Source organism: Neophocaena asiaeorientalis, unplaced genomic scaffold, assembly GCF_003031525.2.
Source record: "Neophocaena asiaeorientalis asiaeorientalis breed wild unplaced genomic scaffold, Neophocaena_asiaeorientalis_V1.1 scaffold91, whole genome shotgun sequence".
Taxonomy (NCBI): Eukaryota; Metazoa; Chordata; class Mammalia; order Artiodactyla; family Phocoenidae; genus Neophocaena; species Neophocaena asiaeorientalis.
This window is the reverse complement of record NW_020173198.1, coordinates 737,819-759,567: the sequence shown is the minus strand read 5'-3', so window position 1 is coordinate 759,567 and position 21,749 is coordinate 737,819. Positions and strand designations below refer to the sequence as shown.

The 21,749-nt window shown below is 49.4% G+C and overlaps 2 protein-coding genes across 9 annotated transcripts; one reads left to right on the top strand and one right to left on the bottom strand.

Annotated features, from left to right (window-relative positions):
• Positions 1–16: 16 nt before the first annotated feature.
• RUSF1 (RUS family member 1) lies at positions 17–13,806 on the bottom strand. 3 transcript variants are annotated; one of them, XM_024744245.1, is made up of 13 exons: positions 13,477–13,806; positions 13,159–13,273; positions 8,972–9,017; positions 7,306–7,338; positions 7,118–7,223; positions 4,789–4,890; positions 2,609–2,679; positions 2,345–2,529; positions 2,214–2,271; positions 1,779–1,849; positions 962–1,105; positions 774–851; positions 17–142 (listed from the first exon to the last, which is right to left on the bottom strand). In XM_024744245.1, exons 1-13 carry the CDS (start codon positions 13,774–13,776, stop codon positions 45–47), a joined length of 1,407 nt encoding a protein of 468 aa, XP_024600013.1. In that variant the 5' UTR covers positions 13,777–13,806; the 3' UTR covers positions 17–44. The 3 variants fall into 3 exon arrangements, 2 of the variants coding, with proteins under 2 accessions (XP_024600013.1, XP_024600014.1); XR_003003194.1 differs by lacking the exon at positions 17–142 and adding an exon at positions 1,234–1,348; XM_024744246.1 differs by lacking the exons at positions 17–142; positions 774–851; positions 962–1,105 and adding an exon at positions 1,119–1,348.
• On the top strand, positions 13,054–21,010 carry AHSP (alpha hemoglobin stabilizing protein). Of its 6 annotated transcripts, none has more exons than XM_024744255.1 (3): positions 13,054–13,133; positions 20,314–20,392; positions 20,641–21,010. In XM_024744255.1, the coding sequence occupies exons 2-3, from the start codon at positions 20,318–20,320 to the stop codon at positions 20,842–20,844; spliced, it is 279 nt and encodes a 92-aa protein (XP_024600023.1). In that variant the 5' UTR covers positions 13,054–13,133; positions 20,314–20,317; the 3' UTR covers positions 20,845–21,010. The 6 variants fall into 6 exon arrangements, with proteins under 6 accessions (XP_024600023.1, XP_024600021.1, XP_024600019.1 ...); XM_024744253.1 differs by lacking the exon at positions 13,054–13,133 and adding an exon at positions 13,906–14,040 and having other exon boundaries at positions 20,641–21,004; XM_024744251.1 differs by lacking the exon at positions 13,054–13,133 and adding an exon at positions 20,026–20,105.
• The last annotated feature ends 739 nt before the right edge of the window (positions 21,011–21,749 follow it).

Here is a 21,749-nt window from a genome sequence, read left to right as displayed (position 1 = left end):
GCTCCAGGCTCCTGTCCTGGGACCTGGGCCTCTGGCTGGGCTGCTCACAAGAGCTTCTTTTCTGGACACAGGAGCCATGTGGCCCTCCACTCATCCACCTCTAGCTGGTGATTTTCAGTCCTCCAGCCCGCATCCTGCAGTCCTGGGGATAGCACATAGGGATACTGCTGGGGAGGAGACTCTGGGCTGACCCTGGGGAGGGGGCATAGGGATACTGCTGGGGAGGAGACTCTGGGCTGACCCTGGGGAGGGGGCATAGGGATACTGCTGGGGAGGAGACTCTGGGCTGACCCTGGGGAGGGGGCATAGGGATACTGCTGGGGAGGAGACTCTGGGCTGACCCTGGGGAGGGGGAAGGAGCAGCACGGGCTGGGTGTACTGCTCAGGTTCCCCTTGCCTCTGCTGGGTAATCTCTGGCATAAAATGAGCCTAAAACCTCATCTGGTTGTAGCAAAAATTAATTGAGCAGCACATGAAAAAGGACCAGAATGGAGTAGGTGCTAAATGAAAGAGCATCATCAGTAATTTGTGAGCCTTACCCCACCCCCCGCCCACCATTCTCCAATGCCAACTGGGATTCATAGTCTGTCAACACTGACAGCGCCTCAGAGACCATCCTACCCTCCCCATCCTGCAGACAGGGAAACTGAGGTCCAGACTTGAGATCACAGAGAGAAACCCAGGTCTTCCACCCTCTAGGTGAAGGGGTGGGGATGGGGGTAGGCAGGGCCTCTGGGAGAAGGCCTAGGAGCCATGAAGCAGAAGGATATTACCTTTCAAGAACTTTGGAAATAGCTTGTCCAACACTTGGTGGGTCTCTCTGACGATGACGCAGCTCTCTTTCTCAGGACCTGGAGTGGGGTGAAGAACCAGAAGCTCTTGGGTTCCCCAAGCCGAACAGGGTCCTTCCTCTCTCCACCCCGCTTTGAGTCAGAAGCAGCCTAGATTGTGAGGCGCTTACCAGCCCGTACTCGGTTCCTCAGTCCCTCCAGCTCTCCTGGGAGGGGTCCATCTCCCTGCAGGGCTCCAAGCACCAGTCCGTGAGTGGCAGCCCTCAGAATGGTCTCAGGGCCTGCCATCTGGCTCAGGACAGCCTGTACCTGGTCTGGAGAGACCCAGGGACAGACTGGTACCAGGGAAGGGCCACGTCCCCAAACACTCTCAGGCCTACCAGCCTGCTTCATCCCTGTCTGGCCCAAAGGCCTTGGCCTGGCATGAAAGGCCATCTCTCACCCTTTCCTTTCCAACTTCATCTCATGTTGCTCCCCAGTGCTCCGGCCAAGTAATTTCCAAGATACAACTTCAGAGCAGCTCCCTGAGGTGGGTTTATTTTGCACGTCTTTAATGGCTAGTGAGAATAAGCAGCTTTTAACACACGACCAGCAGACCAGTAAACTTTAGTACGTTTCCTCAAGAGGTGACACCGGATAGGAGAGGAAAGTGGCTCCTCAGGGATAACCAAAGGTCTTAACCCTATCTGAGTGTGCTACAATGTACACAGTGCTTTTACATAGTCACCTTATTTGATCCTCATGGAAACCCTGCAGCTAATAAGGCAGGTATTGTTAGCGCCATTTTACAGAGTGGTAAAGGGAACTTTACTGGGGCATGTAGCTACAAGCTGAATGCATCAGTCTTAGTCTAGAGCTCCCTTCAGGACACTAGGCAGACTCCAAACTGTCCAGCGCGTGTCCAGGGCTTGGGGCCCCGGGGCTGGAGGAATGAGAGGCTGAGCCCGGGAGGGTGAGTCGGAAGCTGGGGGAACGCAGCACACTTACTTTGTGACCGGTCCCAGCGAAGGAGGTAGGGTTCTTGGTGCCCCTCAACCAGCTTTTGCAGCTCAAAGACACTGAAGGAGAGAAGAGCGTGCAGTGGGGGAGGAGAAGACAAAGGCAGCAGTGACCACCCAGTCAACTGCAGAGCCACCTAACTGTCCTGCACCTCCTTGCCATCCATCCCTCAGCCGTTACCCCTCCCCCACATCAACCCTTCCTTTCTTCCTGCATCCAACAAATATAAGATCCCTTATATCTACTTCATGTTATACACCTGCTGCCCTCAAGCACCCACACTGACCCCCAAGTCTGTTCGGTGGAAATAGAGAACCAGAGAGGTGGGGCTTGGTTGGGGGAGGCCAGTGCATGATCAGAACAGGGAGCCCGTGTGGGGAGGGGGTGACCGTGGTGATGGGTGGGAGACGCTGGGCCACTCACCTGGAAGTCACACGGTGTAGGGGGACCCCCAGGGATAGAGACAGAGATGGCCAGAAACCTGTGGGAAGCTGGAGTCAGGAGGCCCAGGCAGGGGGAGACATAGGAAACTTGAAACCGAGGGGCTGGCTCACCTGTCCACAGCGGCTCCATCTGATTGGCTGAAGCGGGGCCAAGTACCTCTCCCCGCTGAAGGAAGTGCTTCAGGACCAGCCAGAGCCGGCCTTCGTTCAAGGTCTCTATGACAAGGGCCCGGACTGCCCGGTAGTTGGCATAGATGTGGAGGGCAGTGAGGAGAAAGAAGCAGCCAAGGCTTAAGCTGGGGTGACAGAGTGAGGTGGTCAACAGGAGCAGAGGCCCAGCGGGGCGCCTCCTCGCTGCCCTTGGTCCCGGCTTACCTAGGGCAATCTGACACCAGGGGAAGCATCAAGAGGCTGACCAGGAGCCCTGCCAGGCTTACCAGCGTCTCCTGGAAAATGGCAGAGGGGATGGGAGCTGGAGGGCTCCCCTCCAGGCCAGAAGGAATACCCCTGAGTGCCTTTCACCACACCCCTCCCTGCCCCAGACACTCCCTACACTGATAAGGGTGCCTAGGAAACTTTTAACGTTTTTGATGAGTGAGCTGTCATTTAAGATACCAGCTGCTTCTCTGCCCAGGTAGGTGCAATGCCCTTGGAATGCCTGTGGAACATGCCTTCTTTGTTTTGCAAGAGTCAAAGTGTAGCCCTACACTCAGGCAAGTAAATGTCCACAGATTAAAACTACTTTATTTGGTGGTTTAAAAAAAAAAAAAAAAAGGGAATTCCCTGGCAGTCCTGTGGTTAGGACTCCGCACTTCCACTGCAGGGGGCATGAGTTCGATCCCCGGTCAGGGAACTAAGATCCTGCAAACCATGCAGCGTGGCCAGAACAAACAAAAAACCCCGAAAAACAGAAAAAAAGGTCCATCCGCCCAGTAACCAGCAGATGCTTTTTGCAAAGGGGTCAAGGAACCACCCAGGAAGAAAAGCACAAGATCCAAACTTCCCTTGAGAATCAACATTATCAGACCCTCTGATGGTCTGAGATGGCCCGACTGAGCTTACCCCAGGGGAAAAGACCCCTGGCCACCGCCCCCCAACTCATCATGAGAGAGGAGGAGTCTGGACTGGTGTCCCTGACTACGGGGTTCCCGGGGAGAGTTGGTTCTGGCACAGAGGGGGCCTGAGACTGCAGCTCTTCTTACCCAGTCGTCCTGGCAAAGGGACGGGCCGTGGAAATAAAGGCTGTGGGTGTGACAGTAAACTGGGGATCAGGGGCCTTGGAGCTCAGGGGCAGAGGGACCTCCCCTCCCCCCAGGTGGGAACAGTCATTTCCAGCAGCCACATCAACTGGCAGCAAAGCAACAACAGCAGAAAGCAGGGGCTGAGTCTGGGGCTGAGCACGCGTCTCGTTGCCCCACTGATGTTACTGCCTGCGTGAACTGAGGAAGCCCTGGGGCCTGGGAAAATGCATCTGGGGGTGGAAGGGGCTGGGGGTTAGAAAGAGGGCAGGTGAGACAGCAGGCACGGGGCTGGTTGTACTTATTTCCCCTCCCTAACAACCTGTGGAAGTGATAATGGGGAAGAACTCATCCAACCATTTCCGGGGAGAAGGGATGTGTCCAAAGGGACCCAGGGAGACTCAACCATTCGGTGCCTTTTTCCCCCTCATCTGTAGAGTGGCAACAATGAACAGCCCTGCACAAGACCACTGTAAGGATTTAACGAGTTCATCCACATGAAATAGTTGGCACATGGTTAATGTTTAAAAAACATTAGCTTGTGTTAATATTATTGAAAGGACTTAGTCAATTTTTTAAATGAAATTCTATTTAATAAAACAATATAAGAGAAGGCCAGAAAGTAGGACTGGAGAGAACAGAGGTTTCTAAATTGCTTCAGTGTCAAAGAAAACCATCACACTTGTGACCACCCTGGGCCTCACTTTCCCCATCTGTAAAAGAGATATAATAACAGTATCCACCTTAGAGGGTTGGTGTGAGAGGTAAACGATGCAGTGCACATAGGCACTTAGCACCGGGGTACGGAGGGAGGCGATACCTGAAGGGTTCAGCCTAAGGGTGCCTCCACCTCCACTTCAGGCTCCTTTGGTCAGGTGAGGGCTGGGCCGGAAGGGCTTCGCTAGACTGCCCAGTGGAGGCCTCTGCAGTGACTCCGGCCTCCTCACATGCCAGGCGCTTTAACGTGTGGGGCCTCATGGGGTCAGAACATGCACCTCCCAGGGTGGGGCTCTGCCTAGAGAGGGTGAGGTCCAGGGCAAGGGGTCCCTCTTGGCCTCAAGGGCAGCAGGCAGGGGCTGAGATGACCAGCTCGGACTTGTTGCCGCCAGAGCCCGAGCCCGAGCCCTCACACCGACTACCTATCCTAAGAGTCAGAGCAGGGAGAAGCTACATTTCCTCCCGCCTGTCTCCCACCCCGCCCCGTAGGAGCACTCAGGTGCTTCTCTTCATATGCCCAAATCGTGGCTTGGTCTGATGTCTGATCCCCTCCGGTACATCCGCGCACCCCCCACCATCCCTCCAATTCTGGCTGCTCACCTGGCTGCCGTCCTTGGCTGACACGTCGGCCATGTTGTTTCTCCGGGCCTGATGCATGGTCAGTGCGGCCCGAGTGGCCCCACCAGCCACGCCCACAATGCACTGGGTTGGGAAAGGGAAGAGTGAAAGTCAGAGTGGCCATAACCTAATGCAACACAGGAGTTTCTGTGGGTGAGCCAAACAAATGGCTCAAACCAGTTTAAGAAAACTGGGCCTCAGGCCACCCCGCAGCAAAACCCTGAATGCCGTCCTTGGTCTCCTGTTCTCACGCCGCATTTCCACTAGGCCCACCTCCCCTGTCTTGCTCCAGGAGAAAACTGAAGGTCTGCCTGTCACACCACCCTGTGGACCCAGCCCCAAGGAAACTCACTTTCTCCCCGCAAGGTGGAGGCCCACAGACCATTCTTAGCCCAGAACCTCCCCAGCCTCCAACTTCTGCTTTGGCTGCACCCTCCCCCTTGCAGAGCCAAGTCTGGTTTCCAACTTGGTGCTTACATTCTGCCTGCCTGGAACTAACTCCACTCTCTTCCTGCCCCAGTCGAGGCCTAGCCAAGCCTTCCAGGCCAGTTCCAAACCCACACCAGTGGCCCTGACCTCCTAGGGCTCTCCCTCTGAGATGGGAGAGCTCATCGATTAGGGTCACTGACTTCGTTCATGTTTATCAAATCTCTTTTAGATGTCAGATACAGATTTAGGTGCTGTGAGAGACTTCAATACAACCCCTGCCCTCATGAAGCTTATAAATCATCAGATGGTAAACAAATAAACAAGTTGTTACATAGGCAGTGTTTGTTTGAAAGTAAGAGGAATGTGGATCAAAATGAGGCTGGAGTTATGGGCGGGGACCTGATCACATAGAACTTACCAAGCCTTGTAAGGTCTTTATACCAAGAGCAACGGGCACAGGGAAGTGACCTGATTTGATTTCCACTCTGATAAGGACTATAGGGTTGCTCTGAGAAGGACTGAAGAGGGGTGAGAATAGACGCAGGGAGATGACCTAGGAAATAACTGTGCTTTTTCAGCAGCAAGGAATCACCAGGTGACGTGGTGATGGAGGCGTGAAAGGACTGGAGAGATTTAAGAGTGCAAATAACAGACGTGAATGGAGGTTTAGCTGAGGGTGACAGGTAAAGGGGGAGGAGATGAAGGCATGGGTGACAACCAGGCTTCTGGTTGGTGCACCTCAGGGATGGAGGTGCTGGAACTCCAGGGAGGGGCAGGAAGGTGGGGAAGGGGAAGTTCATGGCCCTGTTCGAGTCCCTTATTCGACAGATGAAGAGACCGAGGCCCGCAAGGCGGAGCTTAGTGCAGAATTTAGGCAGAGGTCACAATCCTTGGTTTCTCTGTGGTCGCCTGCCCTGGAGGGGGAGGGGGTGCTCACGGCCTTTAGCGCCTGGGCCAGGGAAGCTCAGTGGCCTCCACCACAAAGAACTGTTCCTAAAATCCTAAATATCAGTAGTGCCCAGCAGAGAAACACAAGTGATTCTGAACAGATGGATGGGCCTTTAAGATGGGTCTTACATATCTTAAGACTCTTTACTCTGTGCCAGGTACTTAACCCTGTGGGGAAGACAGGCTGAGCTCTTTACCGAACCTTGCTAGGCCTGTTTCCTCATCTGGATGAGGCCAACTTGAAGGAACCATGAGGGTGAGCAGCATGGCGGAGAAGAGCTTGGATTCAGCCCAATCACCCTTCAGCCTTGCTCTCCGGTCTGTGCTGTCTTGCCACTGGACCTTGACCTGCACTGTTCTTTCTGCTCAGAATGCCCACGCTGTACCTCACACTCATACTTCAGAACCCAGCTCCAGGGAAGACCTTCCTACATCCCTGGACCAGGCCAGATTCCCTGATGAACCCTCCTGCAGCCCCCTACACTTCTCATTTGGAATACCTATAGCTATCACTTGATAAATATTTAATTATGTGTGGCTTTCTTTCAAAGATGGGAGGGCCTGTATTTTGTGCCGAACATGCAGTAGGCACCCTAAATATTTTACTGAAAGAATGAAAGGTAGCCAGGGAGCTGGTCCCAAGATGTTGACACTGGACCACCCGTACTCTCTTTCAGCTCAGAGCTCCCTCACCAGTCCCGTGGCTCCAGACACTGCCTTAGACTGACTCTCTGAGGCTCTAGAGGCTGTCTGGCTGGAGGAGGATCAGAATACATGGCTGAGTCCCAGAAGAAACATCTGAACTTCTTCACTCTTCTAGAAATGCCTTGAACACTGGGTCCAGGCTGGGATCCCCTGTGGGCCCCGAGTGAGCCTGCACACAGCACCACCAGGGCAGGCATCTTGGGTCCAGGGGTGCCCCAGAGGTGGGTACCTTGGCCAGGTTGCTGATGCAGATGGTCATGGTGAAACAGATGGGGAATATGGGAGCCATAATCTCGAGGAACATGGCTACATCATTGAGGATGTCGGCAAAAAGCCTGGGGGAAGGGATAAGAGGTCAGAGGTCAGAGACCTTCATACTAGAAGACTCCCCTCCCCTCAGTTCCAGCCCCTTCTCACCTCCACTGCTTGGCATTACAGTCCATTTTGCTCCTGTGGGGGAGGAGAGGTTGGTTTGCAATTTGGATTTAAGGAGAAAACACAGCCTGTGGGCAGTGCAGGCCATTCCTATGCCTTGGAAAGGTCCGAAGGGCTCAGGAAAACCCACACCCCAGCCAGACATCTGTCCCCACACCCTGTCACTGCTGCCTGAAATGCCACCATTAGCTGGGAGGACCTTCAGTGGTCACTCATATTTCCCCGTTACTAACCCATGAGGCACCAAAGGAAAAAGCTGACTGCCTTGTGGCTGCTCCCCACCCTCAGGTCCTCCTGGGAGAAAGGCCATCCTTGGGGTCCTCTGCCAACTCCCCTCCTCTTCCTTCTGCTTCATAGAAGGTACCCAGCAAGAAGTCCACATATTCTATAAACAATACATTCAGTGTAAACACTATCCTGCATGTTATAGACAACTAGCCCAGAGAGGGATATGACTTCCCTCGGATCAGATGGGAGTGGGGGGAAAAGGCCGAAAGAGCCAGGCTCTGACATCCAGCCTAGGATATCTCTATTACACGATGCCGCAGATGGTTCCCTCCTCTGCAGGCCGAGTGACACCCTGGCCCTTGCACAAACCCCCAGGGACTACTTCTCCAAGATCCCAGTGGCAGGAGATGCTGCAGTCCCCTGCCCAGCTCAGAATTTGCAGCATTAGCCCTGACCCTTAACTTGAAATCTCCTAGCGGGAAAGGGAGCATTCCTGGACGGGGCATGGGACACACATGGGGAACTCCTGATGGAGCGAATATATGGCAAAGGCAGGACTAGAACACGTGGGCCTGGTCTTGGGCTCTGCCTGATGCCACAGAAAGACCACAGGCTTTAGGTTCAAATCCCATCCCACCAGTTACAAGCTGTGTGACTTGGTCTGCTTCACATCTGGAAAAGGTACACATTCAATCCTACTCTACACAGTTATTATAAGGACTGGAGAGGATACACAGAGAGCTGGTGAGGCCCAGTTAGGGTTAGTAATTGCAGTTGGTGTTTACTGAACACTTATTATGTGCTAAGCACTTTACGTAGTTCACTGCACCTTACAACCACGACTGATGGCAGATACTAACTCACTCCTGAGGTCACCCAGTAGTGACTCAAGGAGGAAGCAGGCAGCACGACACCCTCAATCCCTTCTAGATAAATGGTGATGTGGATCCCACGTCGGACAGGGATCCTGATAACCTACCCAAGCCCACTCCCCACTCATCTTAGCAAAGTCCAACCAAGTATCTAAGCCGCCACAGTAGCCTCTGGAGTAAAGGTATTCCTTCCGGGCTAAGCACTGTCCCATCCAAGCTTGTCTTTAACAAGCCAGCAGAGGATGCTCAGAGCCTGTGGCTCCCTGTGCTTTTCCATGATGGGCAGCAGAGGGGCAAATCGGTGCTCTTGAAGGCAGATCTCATCCTGGCAATGGCTCTGTGGCTTCACTGCTTGGTGACCCCGGGCAAGTCACCTGTACTGGGTACTCACTAAAGACTCCTTAGCTCTGATATACCTGCTAAATCTCCCCGCCCCTGGAGACTGGTAGGAAAGAGGGGGAGCTGAAAATACAGCCAGGGCTGAGAAAGACATGACTCCTGTCTAGGGAGAGTGGCTAGAAGTCTGCAGATCGGGAAGAAAAACTCACCCCATCCACCAGGCAAAGATGATGCGGCCCAGCATGCCAGTTGAATCTGAGGGAGAGAGGCATCGGTAAGGAACAAGCAAGAGCCTTGGGGGCTGTAGGGCCTGGCAGAGACTGGCACTGAGACGGCTTTCCATCTTGGATCGCTGCCCTTGGAAGCTCAGTCTGGTATAAGTTCTAGACAGACATAGCTGCATTATGGGGTCAGAAGTGCCTAGACTTAGCAGTCCCTCAGCATGTACCCCAGAGAACTAGGTACCCATGCACACCAAGAGACAAGGACCAGGAATATTCTTTGCAGCATTGTTTATAACAGCAAAAACCTGGGAATAATGCAAATGCTCATCAACAGGAGAATGCATAAACAAATTCTGGTACATTTACTCAGGGGCATACTAGACAGCAGTGAAAATCTAATGGACCACAATTACCCACATCGGCATGGATGAATCCTAGTATTATCATCCTGCATGGAAAAGTAAGTCATGATGACTACGTACAGCACAGTACACTCTTCATAAAGCTCGAAAACGACTGAGACTAAACAATATACTGTTTGGGTATATATATCTATATGGTAAAACTATTTTTATAAAAAGCAGGAAATTCTGTGTGGAAAGTTCAGAGGTTATTGTTGATATTCTAGCTCTTAGGTTGCGCAGTGGGTTCACAGGTGGTCATCAGAGTATAAATAAGTAAAAAGGATCTGAACTGCAGGCTGGTGACAAGCAAGCTGGGAGTGTGGGGCAGAGGGAGAGGCCTCCTCAGACTAGGGAGAGTCACAGAGGTCTCTGGAATCCACTAGACCTTCACTTGCACAAGTGCTTCTTGGCTACCCACTGCCGTGAGGCCTGGAGCGCACCACAGTGAGCCAGAGCCATGGTTCCAGGCTCAAAAGCCAGTGTAAAAGCAGACAGCAGCCACTACGAAAAACACTGATTTAGACCAAGGGTCAGTTAACGGTGGTCTGTGGGCTTCTTCACCGTTTTTGTAAATAGTTTTACTGGAACACAGCTGTGCTATTTGTTTCCAGACTGTCTATGGCTTTTTTCATAACACGACGGCAATATCAAGTTGCTGCAAGTGAAACTGTACAGCCTGCAAAGTGCAAAATCTTTACAGTCTGGTCCTTTACAGAAAGTTTGCCGACCACTGATTTAGACCCTACCTTATACTGAGAGTAGTACTCATTAAGCCCAGCAGGGGGATCACAAAGAAGGACTGTTCTAGAATCAAACTGAGAAGGCCTCACACTGCGGGCACTGGGAAGGACAGGCAGAGCAGGCAGAGGACCCTTAGCTTGTTTGAGTTTGAGGGAAGGGACCCTTAAGTGGGGGACTGCAAGAAGGAGAACTAGGTTGTGGGTAGGAGGGATGAGAACGTCCCACGACATATAAAGGTGGTGACATGGGCCAGCCTTCCTCATTCTCCTCTTGCCACGGCGGCTATCCTTGGGCATTGACCCCTTCTAGCTAGACATCTTTACCCAGCCTTGGACTTGAAGGAGACCACTAAGCACTCTGGCAGAAACCTGAAATACCCAAGTCTTTCAATCGTCACAACAATTCTACAAGCTTGAGGGATCATCCCCTTTAGATGAAGCAACTGAAGCTCGAGGATTGATAAACGAAAATGGGGCATTTTCAAGAAAATCTGGATTTACAGCTTTCCGAGAAGAACCTGAAGACACGGCAGCACCAGGCCTGCTTCCCCTTACCGCTCCAGTTGGCTGGGGCTGAGTAGCAGCTGCCTCATTCAGAGGCGTGTGTACAACACATTTCCCATCTGGCCTGCTTGGCTTCTCTATTTCTGTCCCCTCTGTCCATGGAAGTTATACTTCCCAGGGTGGGTTTAGAAGCCTCCTCCCGCTGTCACTCACCCACACTCCTCCTTTCAAGTACTTTTAATTCTACACAAAATTTTCATTGTTCAAGATTTTTGTATTGGATCATTTTAGTGACTCTGAACATGGCAAGGTTACTTTTACGGGGTGAGAGCTCACAGGGCCAGACTATTTTTCTTCCCTCCGACTGCACAGTCTTTGCCAATCAGGTATGTATGTCCTTCACACAAGAAAGGGGCCTACTCTATCTTTCATCGGAGGCGGTCGGCAGGGCCCTTGTCAGAATCTGGAGGTTGGCAATAGGATGCAGTGACATACATCCTCCCTATTAGCTGACCAGGAAACTTAATTCCCACCTGCTCCTCTCTGCCTCACTTACAACTGTCCATGCTGTAAGATCTCAAAATTTTGAGTCCTAGTAAGGGATCAACTGTCCATAAATTGTACTCGGCTCCACTCTGAAATCCTAACTGGCCAAAGAGTGGGTGGTTAAGAGTGGGACACAGGAGTCAGTGGGCCTGGGTCCAAATCCTGGCCCTATGTGACCTTAGGCAAGTTACTAAACCTCTCTGTGCCTCAGCTTCCCCCTCTGAAAAAGATACTCATAAAGGCATCTACCTAATATAGCTGCCGCAGAGATTAAGTTACATATTACACGTCAAAACGCCTGGCATACACTCAGCTGGCAAAATATTGGCTGCTAGTAGTATTACTATTGCTAGTTATGACAATTAACATCATGTTCTATTAAGAGATCTGTAACTAAAAGTGACCACATCAAAAAATTCCAAGGGAGTTTCTTATATAAAGCTCTGCATACAAATTTCCCATGTTTGATGGAAACAAGTTTGTAATATCCTTTCTAGTTAAGGGGGTTTCCTTTAATATCAACAACAGGCTTTAAAGTAAGAGGATATTTTTCCACATCTTAAAATGGTCTTATTTTTTTCTTAATAACTTGCCTGAGCTGAAGACATACATAAGCAACATGTTGGTGATAAGACTAGGGTGCTTAGAAATGACATGGAACTACTGACCCAAGCTCCCACTGCATTCCAAACAATTAACCAATAGGAGAGGAATGGAAAAGATCCAAATTAAGCACAGTGCGGTGGTATGAAAATGTACTCTGGAACTAAACCTCCTGGGTTCACATCCGTGACCCTGGGCAAGTTACCGTTCTGTGCCTCAGTTTTCCCATCTATAAAATGGAGATAATGACAATACCCATCTCAGAACTATTGTGGAGACTGAGTCAGGACATTTAAAGACCGGTACACAGTAAGTACTGTTCAGGAACTATTATTATTAAAAGAAGAGACAACTAGGACAAGAGGCACAGATCACCACCACTTCTCCACTGATATGCAGTCTCAGAGAAAGAGCTTCTTTCCAGCAGTGACTCACATTTGGACAGTATGCTCGTCTTCATGGTAAGGGTATAAGCAGGAGCCTCCAGATTCTCCAAAAGGTCCACGGAGGCTCACCAGAGCTGTGGCCAGGCTGATGCCAGGTGCAGAATGAGCCTTACCTTGGGTCTGATTTAAACCTCCACTGGGAACAACAGTGAAAGACAACGGATTGTGGAGAGAGCCATTGGCCCTCCTGATGTGGGCAGTTTCCCTTTTCTTCTCTACTTCACTCTCTAAGTAGCACGGTACCAAACTGTATCTTTTTCTCCCCCCCTTAGTGGTTTTTCAAAAAGCGGTACACATTCAACAGATAGTTACTATAGTTATTATTCATGGCATCATCTGGTATCCCAGAGGATATAAAACGCCTTTTATCCTTCCCCGAACCTCCTCTCTGCCACTCAGGACCTATTACAAAACTCTTTCTGTCTAGAATTAACTAATTTCCCACACCCAAGGCAGTTGGCAGTTTTATTCAAAACCAAACTCTTAGGCAGTCCTCCACAGATTAGGAGTAAACGGGAGGGGACGGTTTACTTAGGGATCTGGGCTCCAGATGATTAAGGGACACTGCACAGTACGTATGGGGAACGGAGTGCAGCTACCAAGGCTAGTGGGTGGGATGAGGGTGTTCCCGCCATGGGTTACTAGTCAGTCGTCAATAAAGCCAATACAAATCTTTAAAATTTACTCAGTTGAATTTTGTTTTTTAACGAGGTACAAGGCACTCTTCTAGGAAGTGGGGAGGCTTGGCTCCCGGATCTAATCAGACAGGAATGCATAAATAAACATACTCATCAGAGCCCAGAGCTAGGTGCCAAAACACTGGGAGAAGGGGAAAGGAGGGGCTGGGCTTCCCAGCCGAAGGAAAAAGTGGACAGAGAAATGGCAGAGCTGAGAGGAGCGATCGGTGAGACTCTAGGGGTCCAGCTCACCTTTCACGAGCCAGGTGGCCGTGGCAGCTGAAACAGAGGCTTTTGCGTTCCCTACCCCTATGCCCAGCAAGACTGCGTGGGTGGCCAGGGAACCCGAGAGGCTGGAAGCAAAGGCCTGGAGAAAAAAAGAAGTGGGGTGAGGAGTGGGCGCAGGAGCATGGAGGTCTAAGACCTGTTATCAGCTCTCCTGGGTGTGTGGCCTGGGACGTGTCACAGCTCGGCTCTGGGCCTCAGTGTCCAAACGGGGAGGGAGAGGTGGCGCGCTGTCTCCCCTGCCCCGGCTACATGTCGCTCCCTTCCCCAGTCGGCCGGGCTGACCTGCACGGAATCCCACAGCTGGTAGGGCAGATAGTCCGGGCTGACGCTATCGGGGAAGCCCTGAGGCAGGAAGACAGCCAGGAGCCGGGAAAGAGGTGGGACGGCCGTCCCGGGAGCCACCCTTTCGCCCCCATCTCTTCCTCCGGGTTTCGTTGTGAAGGCCCCAGAGAACCCCCACCAGCGCCGCCCCCAGGGCTCCCACTGCAGGCTCCCGTCGGCAGCGGCGCGGCAGCCCCGGGCCGTCCCGGAGCCGAACTGCTCGGAGCACAGCAGGGCCTCACTCCTGGCGACATATGCCATCCTGAATTCCTCCCTTTAGTTCCGCGGGCAGAGAAACGTGGCCGGAAGACGCGTCCTGCTCGGCTACGGCAGCTGCAGAGGGGCATTATTCCTTCGCGAAAGGGCCTCCTGCCTCCGCGTACTCTTCCAGACAGTCCAGGAACCAGATGGTTCGTTTCCGACCTCCCGGCCCCGCCTCGACCCCTCGGGGCTGGTCCCGGTCCTGGTTCTTTGTAGCATCTTGTCTGGGGCCGCGGGAGCCCTTTGGGCCGCCAAGCCCTGAAGGTACCTGTTTTGCTGTGACCCCCGACTTACAGTTATGGGGAGAAGGGAAGAGGGCGTCCCTAGGGAATCGTGTTGAGACCCGGTGCGGCCACAGAATTTTTCGCTGTGTGGCTTTGGGCAGCTCAGTGTCCCTCTCTGGTTCTCGGGTGGCTTCTTTGCTGTGAGGCCGGGGCCTGTATTTTGCTCCTATTCTTTCCCGGGTACCCAACACATAGTAGGTGCGTAAAAGAGATAATATTTATGAATGAATGCATGCATGATGAGAAGTTGGACCAGATGATCCCTGAGGCCCTGTAAAGGTTTCCTTTTTGTTTGTTTGTGTTTTTTGGGGGGGTTTGTTTTCCTTTTGGGCGTCTCTGGCCCTCCACTAGAAATTTTCAGCCCTTCAGCCTTTCCTGACTGGAAGAGTATTATTTCTGAAAGGATCCTAAGAACTTTTGAGGAGCAAGGAAATCAAGGGATTGTAGTGAATAGTGTCAGCAAATAGGAGAAATAGGCAAGAAGTTCTTCTGTGTTTATTGGGGGAGAGGGTCTATGAAATTGGGGGGAAAGTCTAAAGACAGTGTTTCCCTCCAAACTCACCTCTTTTTCTCTTTCCCTCTCTTCTCTCCCTTTCTCCTTCCCATCTAGTGCAATGTACTGCCTTCAAAATAGAAATTTGCTAAAAGCGTTCTCTTTTCTTCAGAAAATAAAATATCCTGGTTCCTTAGCCCAGCATTCTTGGACCCTCACAGTTTGATTCCCTGCTTGAAACTTCTGATTCTCCCTAACTATCATCTTTCTCTTGGACCTCAGCCTGGAATGCTCTTCCACCTCACCTCACCTTACCTAAAAGCTAGACAGAGTCTCTGAGGCTGAGGTAGACCCAGGGCATTTGATTTTTTGTTTGTTTGTGTGGTTCCTGTGAGAGTGAAAAATTGAAGGGATACAAACGTGTAATATTTTAAATGTTAGCTTCTCTGGGTATATTGAACTGAGACTAACCTCCAGGAATGAATTCCACCAGAGGGCTTTAGTTTGTCACTTAGTATCTGTCACTTAGTTTAGTTTGTCACTTAGTATCTGTCACTTAGTATCTGTGAGACCTTGGGCAAGTTTCTCACCACTCTGTCCTTCAGTTTCCTCACCTGTACAAGGGGAATAATACTAGTACCTACCATATAGGGTTGGGATGAGGATTAAATGAGTCGTATGTGTAAAGCTCTTAAACTATGTTTGGTACATAGTGCATGCTATTTAAGTGTTGACCATTATTTGGAGTTAATGTCAAGTATTCAAATGTGAGGCCCTTTGCTCCACAGGGCCCTCATGACCAGCACTACTCTATGAAATATTGTCCAAACCAGGATTTTTTTTTTTTTGGCTGCGCGGCGCAACTTGCGGGATCTTAGTTCCCAGACCAGGGATTGATTGAACCCGGCGCCATGGCAGTGAAAGCACCGAGTCCTAACCACTGGACCGCCAGGGAATTCCCCAAATCAGGATTTTTGAGAGTGTCTTTAAAGGAGGCACCGTTAATAATCACATTGGGCTAACAGACTGGAGCCATCCTGGGCAAACTGAGAAATATGGTCACACTATTTAGCAACCCTCTAGGCTTTACTGACCATCTTTGTCCACACTGACCTCTCCCTGCTCAGAGACCATGGCAACCCTTGTTCACTGTAGAACTTATTTAACGCTTAGCATATGCTTTCTGGAGCCAGTTTGTACTTGCTTTTATTAGGTATCTAAGTCCTGTCTTCCCAAGTGGACTGTAAGTGCCTGACAAGGACTCATACAATTCTTTGCAACCCCAGGGTCCAGATCAGTGGCTTGACAAAGAGATGAAGGATGCTTCCTCTTCCCCTACCCCCTGAGACCTCTTGGCAGCCTGCATTCAGCAGTATAGTAAGCACCAGGCAGAACACTCCAAGCTGCTCATCTCCTTGACTTTATCCTCACTGATCTCCCCACTTCCACAACTACCCGCTTATGGTCTACTCCCTACACAGCTTAAAACTCCCCGGCTCAAAACCTTTCAGCAGCTTCCTGTTACTTTTATGGAAGAGGATTGCAATATTCTCCTCCAAACCCTTCAATGACTTTCCTTCATATTTGAAAATAAAACATGAACTTCTTGTCATGGCCCATGAAGCTCTGTAGATTGGGCCCTGCTCCATCTTTCAGACTTCACCCCTTACGGTTCATCCTCTCACTCCCCCCACTAGAACATAAGCTTCCAGAGAAGAGGAACTTTGTCTTTGGCACTGATGCATTCCCAGGGCCTGGCACAAGGCAGGTGCCAAATACCTATTTGTGGAATGAATGAATTTATTTTCTCAATAACCCTCATAGGTATTATTTCATTCCTCCTTTAAACAGAGAAACTGGGGTTTGCATGTGTGAAGTGACTTCAACAAGGTGACAGAGCTGAAAAGTGGCAAAAGCATTCATTCTCCTATTCATTCAACAGATATTTAGTGAGAAGCTGCTATTCTTCTAGGCCCTGAGGCAGGTGTCCAATTTGAGGCTAATGGTTTCAGAACTATACCATCTTGTTTCTTTCTTTTTTATTTTGTATTCTTGTTAAGTATTATAAAAATAATGGAAGGATACATTCTCACTGTAAAATAATTCAAACAATAATATAGATGGAGAAGGTCAAATTCTCCCTTGACATTTATCCCTCTTTCCATTTTTCAACAAATACCAGTCAATGCCCAGAAGTAAACATTATTTACCATGAGAGAGAGAGAGAGACAGAGACAGAGAGACAGAGAGAGAAATATAATTTTACATTTACTCCCCTCTCCCATACTCGCAGCCTGAGGTAGCCTGCTGTAATTATAGTTCATTTAACATTGTCTTTGAGATCTTTTCCTATCAGCACACATGTAGCTACCTCATTTATTTTAATAGTTGCATGTCATGCCATGGTGTGAATGTGCCATAGTTTCTATAAAGATTCCCCATATTGCTTTTTTCATTATTACAAATAGGTATGATAAATTCCTTGTACAGGCCTTTCTGTACATTGAATATGACTATTTCTTTAAAATGAGTCAAAAGCAGAATTGTTGGGCTGAAGGGTATGTGTATTTTAATTTGAACAAGGATTGTCAAACTATCTCTCTAAAAAGCTTTACCAATTTACACTCCTACTAACAGTATATAAGAATGCTTGTCATCGTCAAGATATGTATTGCCATTATCTAAAAAAGTTCTCTTGGGCACCTGTGCATTTTAATGTCCACTCTTGTATTCTGATCGCAGATAACCCCTAATGTGCTTTCTGGTCACTATAGATTATTTCTGCTTCTTCTAGAATTTCATAGAAGTGGAGTTATACTGTACATGGTCTTTCATGCTTAGCTTCTTTTGCTCAGCATAATGATTTTGAGATTCTTCCACGTTGTCATGAGTACCATTAGTCTGTTTCTTTTTTTTTTTTTGCGGTACGCGGGCCTCTCACCGTTGTGGCCTCTCCCATTGCAGAGCACAGGCTCCGGACGCGCGGGCTCCGCAGCCATGGCTCACGGGCCCAGCCACTCCGCGGCATGTGGGATCTTCCCGGACCGGGGCACGAACCTGTGTCCCCTGCATCGGCAGGCGGACTCTCAACCACTGCACCACCAGGGAAGCCCAGTCTGTTTCTTTTTATTGCTGAGTAGTATTCCATTGTATGAATATACCACAGTTTGTATATGCACTCACTGGTTATTGGACATTTGGGTTGTTTCCAGTTTGGGGTTATTATAAATAAAGCTGCTATGAACATTTGCATTTGCATGGAAGTATTTTTGTAGATGTGTATGGACTCCACCTAGGAGTGGAATTGCCAGGTCATGTGGTAAGTGTATGTTGAACTTTATGAGAACTTGCCAAATTGTTTTTTCAGACATTTCATTTTACCCTCCCACTGGCAATGTATGAGATTTCTAGTTGTCCTATATCCTTACCAACACTTAATCAGTCTTTTTAACTTGCAGGAGCTGTAGTGGGTATGTAGTGGTATCACATTATAGCTTTCATCTGCATTTTCCTGATGAATAATAATGTTGAACATCTCTTCGTGTGCTTATTGGCTATTTGTATATCTTCTTTGTGAAGTGCCAGTTCCAATCTTTTGGCCATTAAAAAAAACTGGGTTGTCTTATTATTGAACTATCAAGAGTTTGTTTTAAATTCTGTATACATTTTTTTTAAAGGGCTTCAAATGCTTGGCTTTTGAAATTATTATTTATTTATTTATTTTATTTTTGGCTGTCTTGGGTCTTCATTTCTGTGCGAGGGCTTTTCTCTAGTTGTGGCAGGCGGGGGGCCACTCTTCATCGCGGTGCGTGGCCTCTCACTATCGCGGCCTCTCTTGTTGCGGAGCACAGGCTCCAGACGCGCAGGCTCAGTAGCTGCGGCTCACGGGCCTAGTTGCTCCGCGGCATGTAGGATCTTCCCAGACCAGGGCTCGAACCCCTGTCCTCTGCATTAGCAGGCAGATTCTCAACCACTGTGCCACCAGGGAAGCCCTGTATACATTTTTTTTTTTGGTCAGGTCGTATTGCAATTATTTCTCCTAGTGGTAACACATACTTTCTACCCTAAATAAATGAAAACACGTTTACACAAAAATCTGTACACAGATATTTATAGCAGCTCTATTCATACTTGCCAATAACTGCAAACAATCCAGATGTCCTCCAGTGAGTCAATGAATAAACAAACTGTAGTGCATCCATACAATGCACGCTTAGCAATGGAAAGGAACAACCCACTGCTACTTGAAACGATTTGGATGGAGCTTAAGGGCATTATTCTGAGTGAAAGAAGCCAGTCTCAAAGGTTAGATGTTGTATGACTCCATCATAAGACATCCTCAAAAACACTGAACTGTAGTGATGGGGAACAGATCAGTGGTTGGCAGGATTTAGGGATGAGACTACAAAGGGGTAGCACGAAGGAGTTTTGGGGCAATGGAAATGTTCTGTATCCTGATTGTGGTAGTAGTTACATGAATCTACATATTAAAATGCAAACGTCGTACACCAAAAGAACGTTAATTTGCTGTGTATTAATTAAGATAATGCTATAAACAAAAAAGCAGAGCAACAAGCCATGAGTGTATAGGTGCCTATGAAAACTGGTTTTTGAATGGAGGAAGATGGGACAGGAAATACACACATCTTGCATGCTGGTTACTTTGTCGGGGGAGGGAGCAGAAATGATCCACTTATCAGTGTGAATTTTTATAACGTTTCACTTATTTCAGTTATTATATGGTGATTTTGAAATTTGAAAAAATCTATTAAAAATGGAAAACATTAGGAAAATATTTTAAAAAAAGAAAAGAAGTATTTTTGCTTTGTGAAGTACCCGATGATATGTTAGAGAATAAGACACGTGTGTCTCCATTCCTGTGGAACTCAGCCTAGTAGAGTCCAGTCCCCCCCATCTTACCGAAGGCTTATCTGCAAAATATGAGTGTTATTGGAATTTGCCTAACAAGAGTTTTCATAAGAATAAATACTTATTCTTTTTTTGGCCACGCCATGTGGCTTGCAGGATCTCAGTTTCCTGACCAGGGATTGAACCCAGGTCATGGCAGTGAAAGCCCTGAATCCTAACCACTAGGCCACCAGGGAACTCCCAAGAATAAATACCTTAATACTTGCTTGAAACAGTGGCTGGCACAAATGATGACTGTAATGTTAGCTGCTATTAACATATCACCTATGAATTGGGAGAATAATGGCCACCACTTGTTAGGATGATTTTAAAAGTGCCTTTCTCGTAACAGGGCATCTAACAGTTACTGTTAGTTTCATTAGCGTTTGGAGCCTGGATCCTGGGATGTGGGGGAGAGGGCATGGCTCTATCCCTGGTTTGGTTTTCTGGGTCTCCCCACTTATCTCTTCTCTTGGCTTTGCTATCTTTCTAATTTCAGGGAAGCCTCTCCCTCCTTCCCCTCCCCTGGTTGGCCTATCACCCTCCCTCAGGACCTAAATGCAGGGCGTTTCCCTCTTTGGCTGACACTGGACCCCTTGTCTACATCTAGCTTGGCACAGAGGGACATCCAGACCCTGAAAAGTGTGGGTGAGACGTCTATACATAGCACTGTTGGACCTGACAGTGAGCCAACCTGGGGGGAAATGTGATCTCAGAGCAGGGCACGGTTTGAAAGGTGGTGGAGGGGAGGTGACCCTGCAGGGCCCCAGGGATGCTTAAGGGGAGTGAGGAGACTGGGGGAAATACCCTGGGAGAAAAAGATACTTAAATTCCATCTCTTTCTCTAATCAGGCAGATGGCCCTTCTTCAAACCAATAAGGATCTCATTGCTACAGGAATGAAGGAATTTAACATTCTGCTAAATCAGCAGGTAAGTCTGGTGCTCTGTTTCAGAGGACAGGCCTGGAGCGTTGGGAGGTGGGTGAGGACAGAGAAGGGAGAATAATTTGGAGCTGGGAGGGTAATGGTTGAGTTGATGGAAACAACTAGAGACAGGTAATACAAATCAGAGAAAAGAGGGTGTCAGAGTTTGTGGTTATCCCTGAATCACATGGCCGAGCGTGGTCTCCCTTGCCAAATCCTGACCTCCCCTATCCCAATCCCACCGCCCCCCTCCAGGTCTTCTCTGGTCCTGTTGTCCCTGAAGAAGACATGGTGACTGTGGTGAATGACTGGGTGAACTTCTACATCAGCTATTATAGGCAGCAGATGGTGGGGGAGCAGCAAGAGCAGGACAAGGCTGTGCAGGAGCTTCGGCAAGAGCTGAATACTCTGTCTGCCTCTTTCCTGGACAAATACAGGAACTTCCTGAAGTCCTTGTGAGCGCCCGATCGCAGGCTGCCTTCCTCCTAGCCGGGAGACCCAGGCTTGTCTGAGACCCTTAAATGCTGCCTCTGTGTCTTCAAGGCCTCAGGCTCTGGCCCTTCATGGTATTACTGCACCCTGACACCTCAATAAAGACCAGTACTGGTTTTGGTGGTTTTCCTGGCTCTGTGGCTCTTCTTTGGTTTCCATCGCTGCCTCGTGGAGACAGTTGGTCCCTTTTCCCTCACCCTGCTTCCTGGATATGATCTCGGAGATCTAATTCCTTAGAGCAGAGGTTTGCAGCCTTAAGTAACCCCTGGGCAGCACTAAAATAGCCTGAAGGAGGGGCCAGCTGGCAGAGCCTAAAGAATAAGTGCTGAGGGATGGGGGAAGGGCTCGTAGACAAAACGGGGGAGATAGAGGCTCTCCAGAAACTGTGGCCCTGTGACATGCTGTCTAGAAGACAGTTGTTGAAATCTCCCAGTCTTGTTTATCCTTCACTAGGTGGAATCAAGAGTCCTCCCGCCTCAATTTTCCAATCCCCTGCCCTCGGCCCCAGCTTGAACAACGTTATAGGCTCTTCTAACTCTAAAGACGACCACAGAGCACCTCCTGGGAGTACCGCTTGATTTAGAGTTGGAAGGGGTCTTGGGAACTAGTCAGCACACCCCTTATTTTTCAGACGGGAAAACCCTGGGCTCTATCACCCCTCAGCCCCAGATCCCAGGCTTGGGAAGCGAAGATTCCTGCCAGCCGTCCCTGCCGCCCCAACTTTCTCCTGTCACTCCCCGGACTAGACCCCCTTTCACTACGACCTCCAGACCCTAGGCCTCCTTATTTTAGGGCTTTAGGGTGGAACAAGGGCCGGTCCAGGCTCTCGAGCTTTTAAAAAGTGAAATGAAAGTATTAGGGGGAAAAAGGAA

Coding starts and splice junctions, on each gene's coding strand:
- RUSF1 (XM_024744245.1), bottom strand. CDS start 13,776: ATGGCATATGTCGCCAGGAGTGAGGCCCTGCTGTGCTCCGAGCAGTTC. Junction 2,272..2,344: donor GATGGAGCCGCTGTGGACAG/GTGAGCCAGCCC, acceptor AGCTTCCCACAG/GTTTCTGGCCATCTCTGTCT. Junction 1,850..2,213: donor CTACACCGTGTGACTTCCAG/GTGAGTGGCCCA, acceptor TCTCTCCTTCAG/TGTCTTTGAGCTGCAAAAGC.
- AHSP (XM_024744255.1), top strand. CDS start 20,318: ATGGCCCTTCTTCAAACCAATAAGGATCTCATTGCTACAGGAATGAAG. Junction 20,393..20,640: donor ACATTCTGCTAAATCAGCAG/GTAAGTCTGGTG, acceptor GCCCCCCTCCAG/GTCTTCTCTGGTCCTGTTGT.